The sequence below is a fragment of the Peromyscus leucopus genome, chromosome X, assembly GCF_004664715.2.
Source record: "Peromyscus leucopus breed LL Stock chromosome X, UCI_PerLeu_2.1, whole genome shotgun sequence".
NCBI lineage: Eukaryota > Metazoa > Chordata > Mammalia > Rodentia > Cricetidae > Peromyscus > Peromyscus leucopus.
Window position 1 is genome coordinate 68,092,436 of NC_051083.1, and position 11,049 is coordinate 68,103,484.

Below are 11,049 nucleotides of genomic sequence, written 5' to 3' on the forward strand. Positions count from 1 at the left end.
ACCTGCTTGGTACAGATTTAATTTTTAACGTAGGTGTGGCTAAGCCACAGCAGATTTGGTGGGCTTTTTCTCCACTTCTGATATTAAACAACTTGTTTTAAAAGAATTGCTTTTTTAAAAATTTTTCCGAAGTGCTTCATTAACATCTTCAAATATTTAATTCTTTTAAGACAAAAATATTATCGAGGATTATCAAAACCTGCTTTTAATTTTTTTCTCAAATTTATCTGTTGTTACAGAAAGTCATTAATAACATCTATTTTATTATAGTTTATGATATTAGACTCCAGTTATGACATACATTATTTGTCTCCTGTCTATATCTTCCTAACTATGGTGTTTTAATAGGGTTGATAATTTATCTACTGAGGCTGAGCTCCCCACAATCCATTGATCTTTGCATTGTGTCCAGCTGTGGTTTTCTGTTATGATCTCCTTCTGATAACTGGCTGTCCAATACAAAGTACTCAGCCCTGAAGCCATATGAACACAAACAACAAACAAATACAACTCAGTAGGCTATATTTATATAAATACAATTATACATACCTATATAAGGCAGCAGGCATACTCCTAAAAATTATGTATAATTGTTCTTTTTTCAATTTACTTCAATAAACTGAATTACAAGTTATTTACTGCTATGGTATTAATGGGAAATGTTCCTAAAAGATTCATGGGTTTGAGTATGACACCTAGATGATTATCCTGTTGTTGAGATTGTAGAACCTTAAGGAGGTAGAGTCTAGCTGAAGGAGGTTGTGGAGGGCAGGCCCTGAGGGTTATAGGCCAGGCCCCTTAGACCCGAGCTTTCTGCTTACGGGTGGGTACCATGTGAGCAAGCTCCCACAATCATAAACTACTCCATTTTAGTCGTAATTGTTTCCCATGTTCATGGACTCCTCTTCTGTACTGTACACCAAAGAAATCCTTTATTCACTACCTTGTTTCATTTAGGTACTTGGTCATAGGGAGATAAAGTTAGCTTAATACATCTAGTTACAGGGAACCTGTTAATTTTGTTAAATTTAGTTTGTTTTATATACATATACAATGTTATTCTTTGAGCAATTCATGAATGTATAAAATGTGTTTTGACTATATGCACTCTCCTGCTACCTCCAGTTCCTCCCAGGTCCCCCCCACACAATGCCTTCCTCCTCCCAACTTTATAACGGCTTTATAAATGATCCACTGATTCCAATTAGTGCTGCCCATATGACCATGGGTATGTGGCCATCCACTGGAACATGGGCAGTGTAATTTTAATTTTTTTATTCCTCTAAGAAAACTTTGATTCTGGTATGTATTCCTTCCTATATCATACTTATCGGTGGGGAAAACTTTAAAGTCATGCTGCAAAACTTTAGATAAAATTTCAGCATTATGTTGTTCCCAAATCAGTTTTTCTGCTGTTAGTATCTTATGAAAACCTTGTGTTGCCAGTGAAATAAACAAAGACGTCCCCTATTACTAAAGAAACATTAAGTGGTATTCATGAACAACTTTTCTCTATGGGAACCCTATAGAACGCCTTTTTATACTTGGGTTATTTCTCTGCATCTTTAGATGAGACCATTTTACTATCGATTTGTATCATATTTTTTTTAAAGATTTATTTATTTATCATGTATACAGTGTTCTGGCTGCATGTGTCCCTGCAGGCCAGAAGAGGGCACCAGATCTCATTACAAATGGTTGTGAGCCACCAAGTGGTTGCTGGGAGTTGAACTCAGGACCCCTGGAAGAGCAGTCAGTGCTCTTAACCTCTGAGCCATCTCTCCAGCCCAAATTGTATCATATTTTTACTTTCACCTCCAATGATACTTCTACTCTACTTCTTTTCAGTTTTGCTGCTCTTGAGACTTATAGCAAAATATATAAAGCAGAATTTTGATGGTGTGGAGAATATGAGATACAATTCAAACATCAATGAACAAAATTAAGACCTCAAGAAGTAAGTTTACTTTAGTATAATAGAATGAAAGAACAACTCTAGTGTTGTATACCCTGTTCTTGTTATGTAAATGCTTTATGTACTTAATATTATAAGGTGAAGTTGGCTGCTTTGCATAAAGCATAGGGGTTCACATGAAAAAAAAAAACTTACCTATTACCATCTTTCCGTCAAATCCCCTGGGATGTCCTTATAGAGAAAACTGGGAGTGTTACTCTGACAACAACTTCTTTGTGGGGTGTCCTGGCAGGATGTTTGCTGTCATTGTCTAAAAATGATGGCCAATGAACTCTTTATCCTCCTGCCTCTACCTTCCACTCTTAAATGCTCAACAAAAACGTACAGCACTTTTGTAATGTGCTTTGCACACAAGTAACATATCAAAGGAAATCACTGATCATACTGTAACACCAACAGGCATAAGTGTTCATGGCAGATTTGTAACTGATACAGTTTAGAAGCAATATAAATACTGATGAAAAAATAAAATATGCTTTGACTGAATGGGATATCCTTAAGATATAAAAATGAATGATACATAAACCAATGCACTGCATATTTTGGAATGATTAAAATGCTGAGTTTTATGATTTTATTAATTGTATTTCAATAAAAAAAACTCAAGTGTTTTTCTGAACACAAAATGGGAGAAAAATCAAGGATTTTAACATCCCACTAAACTACAGGTTTTGAAATATCACAAACCATAATGACCTTTGTGGAACTTTTTTATTATGATAAACCCAGCAAAACTTTGTGCATACACATATAATCAAAACTGCCCTCCTGAAATAAACATTCAAATTTATTCAAAAATGAAATTAAGATTTTATATTCTTTCCAAGCTACTAATACAGTTATATTTGGTAATGGCAATTCTAACTCTTAACATTACCTGAAAATAGTTGACCTTCTTTATAAAAGCAACCTACAGAACTACAGCAAAGTTGTACCAAACTCTTTCTTCTCGAATTCTCCTACTTTGCAAAATTATCACGTATAAGAATAAAATTGAAAATCAAAGATTTAATATATAACTTACACACAGTGAAATTCACAAAGTTGCAAGTATACATTTTATGTTTTGCACTACGGTAATCACAAATGTATAAAGGTGTCATGTTAGGTATTTTGCAACTAATAACCTGAATGATGATGTTCCAAGATTGAATGATGCTAAAGAAAAGCACTGTTTATAAAATATCTGATAAAAATATTTATCTCTATTAACATTACAACAGGAAGGTACATGTTACCAAATGATGACATCACATAGGGCAGTTTTAGACAATGCGCAGAGACCCCTCTTCTTCTTCATCTTGTTGGAAATCTTGGTTTTCAGCTTCTTTTTCAGCCTCCACCTTGGTTTCATCATTTCCTTCCCCTGCAACCTCTTTTTCTTCTCCTCCTTCCTCCTTTCTATCTTCCTCTTTCCCGTCATCTTTCTCCTTGCCCTCTTCCTCACTCTGGCCTTCCTTCCCATCTTCCTTAGTTTCCTCTTCTTCTTCCTCGAATTTTCCGCCTTTCTCTTCTTCCTCCTCCTCCTGTTCTTTCACTTCTTCCTCCGCTTCAGCCTCCTCTTGTTTGTCATCTTTCTCTTCTTCCTTCTTCCCAGCCCCTTCCTCTTTGTTGTCTTCTTCCTCATCGCCTCCTTTCTCTTCAGCATCCTTGTTCTCCTTTGCAGCCTCACTTTCTGCCGCATCGATTTTCTCTTCCAGGACTTCTTCCCTTTCTCCATCTTTCACCTCCTCGCCATCATCTTTGTCCTCCTTTCCAGTTTCATCCTTCTCGATAGTTTGGACATTTTCTTCTAGCTCCTCCTCCTTTCCTTCTGCTGCCTCTGCTTCTTTCTTTTCTCCTCCGTCTTCTTCAGTGTCTTCATTCATCTGTTCCTTTACTTCCTCAGCTTCCATTTTAGGAATGGGTGCCTAGATAGAATGAGGGAAAATAAGATTGTAAATTTAGAGCTGTTTTCTCTCACATGTTGGATCAGATGATCTCTCTTTCATGAAAAGCCAAATTAAATTTCTTTTGCCAGAAAGTAGTTTTCCTATGGAAAAACCAGGATATAAGGAAAATATTCTAAACAATATACAAGTACATCATCTTGATACCAAGCACAACAAATAGATGTTTTAACCAAAATTAACTTAACCAATTCAGTAAAGCTTGTCTATATCAACAATTTTCATTACCAATTGATGAAACAAAGTAAATAAACAAAGGATGTTTATTTATTCTGTGTCATAAATTTTCAGTAAGTAAAACATGTGGAGATAAAGAACTCCTTGGGAAAATAATGCTGCTTTTTATTTTCAGACAAGGCTGCCCTTGAACTCAGTGATTCTCCAGCTTGCATCTACCAAATACTGTGTGTGGTGATTTGAATAAGAATAGCTACCATAGGCTCATATATTTGAATGCTTGGTCATCAGAGAGTGGCACTACTTGAGAAAGAATAGGAGGTATTGGCCTTATTGGAGTAGGTGTGTCCTTGTGGTGGCCACTAAAGTGGTGGGTTTTGAGGTTTGAGAAGCCCAAGCCAAGCCCAGTGTCATTCTCTTCCTGCTGCCTGCGTAGAACCCTCAGATACTACCACTACTACTACTTCCTGGATGTAGAACACTCAGCTACTTCTCCAGCACCATATCTGCCGGTGTGCTGCCATGCTCCCATCATGATGACAATGGTCTAAACATCAGAAACCGTAAGCCAGCCCCAATTAAATGCTTTCTTTTATACAAGTTGCTGCGGTCATGGTATCTCTTCAAAGCAATAAAGCCTTAAGGTCCTAGGGTAACAGGCATGAACCACCGAGCACAATTTACATTTGTGCTTTTGTGTGTGTGTATGTTTGAGACAGCATCTCATGATGTAGCTCTGTTGTTCTGCATCTCATTCTTGTCACTCCGGTTGGCCAGGTTGGCCTTGACGTCACAAAGATCCACCTGCCTCTGCCTACTGGCACATTTGTGCTTTAAAAAAAATTACTAAAAAATCTTGTATGATTACTTAGAGTTTACATATATGTATATGTTTGATTTGACATCTTATTTTAGGTATTTTACTAGAATACTTAAAGTGTAGGATACATTAAATATATAAAGCAAAATCTATAAAAAACACAATACATAGCTGGCCATGTAACACATTGATAGAGTGCTTGCATGCATAAAGCTCTAAGTTGGATCCCCAGCCTGGCATAAATTAGGTATGTGTGGTGATGCAGGCCTGTAATCATAGCACTTAGAAGGAGGAGGCAAAGAGGATCAGAAGTTCCAGGTCCTTCTTGACTATACAATGAGTTTGAGGCCATCCTGGGCTATGAGACCCTGTCTGGAAAACAATCCTATGATAGTTTGTTTTACCACCCACAGAGGAAATAGTCTTTTTCTGGAGAAAGAAGTTACACATAGTCCATGTGTTGACAAAAGGAATTAAAGTTCGGCCTAGTTTTAATAAGAGAGTTATAGCTGTGGGAAGTCCTGTTTCCCGGCATTGGTAAAGCAAGAGCAATGCTACCCAACTACTTGTGTAGCACTTCCTGCAGCGCTCATAGTTTCAGTTCACTCTCTATTTAGATGCCATTATACCACAGAACCACTATTCATTTACTATTTCTGTGTTTAAACTGAAAGGCAACTAAGAGCGCTTTCACTGGCACCGTTAAGTTTTCAAGAAGACGGAGCTGTTAACGTTTGAGGAGGATACCTCCACCATTTTGGCTTCGCCGTTTTCGGCACTGTCCATGTTGCACTCTTCTTTAACATCTTCTGGCTTGGGGTCAGGAATTGTTATGGCAGCTGCATCTTTGTTTTCTTCCACAACAACATTTGTGGTCTTCACTTTCTGTCCAGCACCAAAAACAATAAAAATACACAATTTAGCTGCTATGTTAATTAAACCACTAAAGTTACATTAACAGCTGATGAAATAATTTAGGGGCAGCTTTACCATACTGTACATAAGTCTGATAACAATAAAATTAACACATAACTCTGTCAGAGTTACCCCTAAAGCAACATTAAAAATGAATTCTTAGCTGGGCGGTGGTGGCATATGCCTTTAATCCCAGCACTTGGGAGACAGAGTCAGGTGGATCTCTGTGAGTTCAAGGCCAGCCTGGTCCACAGAGTGAGTTCCAGGACAGGCTCCAGAACTACATAGAGAAACCTTGCCTGGGAAAACCAAAGCCAAAAAAAAAATTAAAGAATTCTTTTACCCTGATATAAATTAAAGAAATCTGCTTTTATGCTGCCTGCATTGAGAAATAACAAGTTAGTGTTCACTCGTGCCCAAGGTCCAATTCCCAGCATCAAGTTAGACTGATAAATGGAATGTCTCTTACCAAAAGTCAATTTATTGCTGTCTAGTCTAATCATTAGCAATAGTCTCCATTGGTAGTAATTAAGAGAAATGTCATGTTGGTGAGAACATCATCTTAGACACTTTTAGAAGAGATTATGGGATGCAGCTATTTATAAGTGTAAGCTATACATTTCCTTGAACTTTTTTTTGCTATAGGAAAAGTCTTTGCTTAAGTGTATATGCAGTAGGATGATCATTTATTTAAGACTGGAGAAATCTATTTGAATTCTGTCTTCCATTTATCTAGTGTTTTCTTGAGGAAAAGTATAAATCTCTTTCAGATCGTGTTTTCATATATAAAAAGATAATACCACTCATCACAAAGAGATACATTATAAGAGTCAATTGGGAAAACCCTATGGAATTGTGTTAGAAATTATATACTGCACCATACACAAAAGCTATTATTCTGTTAACAAATGAGAAACAGAGGTCTGAGAAATATAAATAATTTTAAAGTGCATGATTACATAATACCCATTCTGATTTATTCCTATGCTTTTCCCCTGTCCTTCCCCTCTCAGAACAACTTGCAGAAGAACAGTTCAGCAGCTAGTGCTGCATCAATATGTAATTCGATTGATCAAGACAGTTAAACAGCATTTAAGAATTTTTAATTAAAAAATATCAAAAGCATCTTACATAAATGGTCATAGTTTGTTGTGTCTTCAGTCAGAAAATGATTAGATGATCTCAAAAATTTTTTCCAGGGGAGTGCACAAATGCAGCCTCCCCACTACCACAAATGATGCAGTCACATTTCCCGTGCTTGGGGAAATCACAGGGGCCAGTGCATCCGGAGTGCAATGGATGAGCCTTTCCCTGGGAAAACCACCTTAGTGACCATGGTAGCTCCCCTGCCGGGTAAGTAGTCAAATATTCTCAAATATTCTTGTGGTGCTTTATTTTATTTTATTTTTTGGTCAGGGGAAGGATGTATTTATAGTCTATCATCTAGGGAAGTCAGGGCAGGAACCTGGAGACAGGTGCTGAAACAGAAGTCATGGAAGGACAGTGCTTACTGGCTTGCTCTCATCAAATATTCTTTATAGCTTTAATCTTTTCTGATTTTTGTCATTCAACCAAGTGTTAGAAAAAATTGTGTAGTAAAGCAATTAAGAGTTAACTTAATATTGACTTTATTTCTCTTTCAGCCTGTCATTAGCTATAACATCCAAGCACAGACGTCTATATAAAATCATTTAAAGCAACATACATGAAATCACTTCCTGAAGTAGTAACAAATATTAGTTGCTGCTATTATTATAATGCACTATTGGGTTGCTGCAGTTTACAGCCTGTTTTCCCAGGAATATTGGTATTTTAGCGATTAAATCTCAAAGGCACATACATTTAACATGTCTATCCACCAACATTTTTTTATTTTACATTTACAATATTATGTCGTAACTACCAAATAAAAATGCTAAGACCCAGCTACCAATCCCCAAACATATACAAATATTCACCACCCAGTAGAGTTATATGTACTGTATGGTACATTATATTTCTGGTTAAGCAAACTATGAAGAAAACAAAATGATCAGTTGTGTGCACTCTCATAATTTATTTCTTTAAAAAAATCACACATTTTCTTCAAACTTAGAATTTGAATATTTACCCTTGGAGTAGATGCTCTTTTAGGTTTCAACTCTGGTGGTGTAAAGGGCACAGGCATCTGCATTATATAAGAAAAGAGGAAGAAATCATATTTGAAAAAAGAGCACTAGCAATGAAATTTATGAGTATGATTTAAACTAAGCACTAGGAACAAAAATAAACCCTTTCTTTAATGTGTAAAGTTTTTCCCATAACCCTTCCAATAGGCTTCATATTAAAGTTAATATTATGTAAGATTCCCTGATTCTAAAAACCTCCATTCCGTGATACATGGGCAGCCTTTTACAGAGACCACTTACAGCAGACAGTCGGGCAGATCTTCTCTTTGGCTGGAAGTGGGAAAAAAAGTCAAAAGAATTATGGACGTACAAATCTAGAATTATTTTTATTGATAAAATATTTGGTGTAACACTGTGAATATTGCTATTAAGGAAGTAATTATAAATTTGGTTAAGGAATATCATGGTGGACACATCGGACCCCCCCTTTCATATGGTAAAGAGAATAAAATCCCATGACAAGCCTCTTTCACTGAGCTAAATCAGCAGAGTTGCTATTATCGAGGAGCACATTTTAAAATGAAAATATACCTTTTTGCTCACCAACTGACAACGCAGAATTGAAGCCTAAGAAGGTGCTCCCAGCATGTTATAACAAGCACAGTAGGACCCTAAATTCCAAAAAGTCTGTCATTTTCATTAATGTACTTTTGACAGAGCACTGGCATACACAACGTTAGTACTCATCTGGTACAAATATAACCACCAGATTAATTTTTACCTAGTTATATGTCTTTAGTTGCTAAAATGGGTGCATTTTTTTTCAGGGAAACTCACAAACTAAAGACACTCACCTCCTGACTGGCATCACCTGCAGCCTATGTAGAGAGAGAAAAATACAAAAGAGAAATAGGGTAATCAATATAACCACATAGACCAGAAAATATCGCCGATGGATTATAATTACAACTTTAGCCACTTGTGACTTTCCTGGGTTCCCGCTCCAGCAGCCACGTGTTTTTTTTCTAGCAGCTATTCTACATCTGCTGTATGCGAAATATGAAATGTACACCAAGATGCAAGTTCATGCTCAAGATCGGTTTACAAAGAGTCAGTGTAACCTTTTTGTGTAAACAACGTCTCTTAAAAACAAACCATTTTTATTTTGAAATCCACCTGCTCTAATGTTAAAGCCAAAACAAGGGCTGGGGCGGGACAAACGAAGGCGGAGCTTCTTGCAATTTCCCTCTCTTGCCTTATGTTTGCTATGCAATTGTGTCTATCTGACCTGCTCTACTGATTATGGACTATTTTCCTCCCCAAGTTCTGCATACAAAACAACAACCCCACCATACTTTCAAGGACGAACGTCTTTGTTCTAACGTCAACGTTTTATTCGGAGAAGCAGGCGGAGGATTTTAAAACTTCCCGCCACTACCTGCTACTAGGTTGCTGTCAGCTCTGCAAAAAAGCAAGATCCATTGCACAAGCCAAAAAGAGCCCGGCGGCGGGAGCCTCGGGGAAGGGGGTGGTGATTAGAAACAATTGCTTTCGGTATCTGGGTAGCCCTTTACCCTGGGAATCACCAGGCTATTATTTCAACGATTCATACAGCCCAGAGCACTGAGGAATTCAGTGTCGTTTCTACGTTCCAGGAATACGGAAGGCGGACGGATTCACAAGAATATAAAAACAATTATAAGGCTTTTACATTAACACAGTGTTTTACGATTTCACCAAGCAATGAAACTGCGCTCCATTTTAGTTGTAAGAGACTCGGGAGAAAAAAAATAAACACAAATACTGATCGTCAACTCATTTCCTATCTATGCAGAGACAGGAATTTTGAAGTGAAGGTTTACAGAAGACCTGTAGCCCTTGGTAGCTCAGATCAACTCCCCAATGTCTGAAGTGAACAAATCCCACGCCGCCCCACCATCCGACGCTGGCTGGAGTTTTTCGGACGCGGCTCTCTAATCACCTTTCCACCTTTAACTAGAGAGTTCCGAGAGTGCCAAATCTCTCAGATCTAAAGTTTCTAATTACAGCGGTGAATCTCTCCCTTCTCTAGGACAGTTTGAAGTCTGCGCCGCCTAATGGCACAGGATTACCATTGCATAGCCATCTGGCATGACAAGAAGTGGAGGAGGGAAGAGGGGGAAAAAAGGAAAAAAGAAAACGGAAAGAACAAAGGCAAAAACAAGAGAAAGCCGGGGCTTTCGTTCCCCCAAACGGGACGGTTCCCGGAGAAAGACTGGAGGTAGAGGAGGAAGCTGGCGCTGGAAGTATGGTTGGGAGAAGAGTTCTCCAATAGGGTAAGCGGAGGAAGGGGGGTGGGGTAGGAAGCGACAGCACAGCGCTATGGCTGTTTGTAATTCAGCATGGAGACACCTCTCAAACGATTCTCTCCCTTAAACAAAACAAGCCAAAAGTGAACTACCAGTTGCATACGAGACCTTCCGAAACCAAACACAGACGGCTCGCTACCTTTCCCTCGCCTTCCATTCAGAACATCACAAAAACCAAACTAGAAACCGAAATGCTCTTTCAAAAAGATAGAAATCTCTGCCATAGGAAATATGTATTTCGGCAGCTAATCACCCGTCTATCTTCCCATTTCACTTACCTTTCTTTTGGGCATTGTTGCAGCTCTCCGCAGGAGATCCTTAGGCAGGAGGGAAAAATGCCGAGAGGAGTCTCCGTCTGACCGCTCCGCGAGCGACTGAGTTTTCAATGAACTAATTGCAGCACGATATGTTCTCGCGTCCCCCCTCCCCCTAAAAAAAATCTCTCGTTATTGGCAACATTAAACACGCCAAGACGCAACCAAACTACGTGAATGGTTAGCCGAAGTGGGAGCCAGGTTGGAGTGACAGGCTGTCAGGCCAATGAGAGGAGGTGGCCGGTTCGGAAGGCGTGGCCCGCGAACTTGCCCGAAGCTCTCCTACGCTGCCGGCTTTGACTGCCTCTGGGTGCCGGAGTCCATGCACTTAGCAGACGCCTAGGGCTCCAACGTGACCAGCAGGAAATCCAGTTTTCTTGCCTTTTCACCCTTTTTTGTTATAACGACAGGCGAAAGCTCAAACAGTTGGGTTTTTTTTTCCA

General features: G+C 38.6%; 1 protein-coding gene and 1 non-coding gene across 2 annotated transcripts; both read right to left on the reverse strand.

Annotated features, from left to right (window-relative positions):
* Positions 1-2,667: 2,667 nt before the first annotated feature.
* Hmgn5 (high mobility group nucleosome binding domain 5) lies at positions 2,668-10,741 on the reverse strand. The gene is made up of 6 exons (XM_028855990.2): positions 10,571-10,741; positions 8,799-8,822; positions 8,245-8,274; positions 7,947-8,003; positions 5,669-5,806; positions 2,668-3,885 (listed from the first exon to the last, which is right to left on the reverse strand). The coding sequence occupies exons 1-6, from the start codon at positions 10,583-10,585 to the stop codon at positions 3,241-3,243; spliced, it is 909 nt and encodes a 302-aa protein (XP_028711823.1). The 5' UTR covers positions 10,586-10,741; the 3' UTR covers positions 2,668-3,240.
* Positions 7,033-7,197, reverse strand: LOC114682180. The gene has a single exon (XR_003733000.1). It is a non-coding gene; the product is annotated as a U1 spliceosomal RNA (small nuclear RNA).
* Positions 10,742-11,049: the final 308 nt, after the last annotated feature.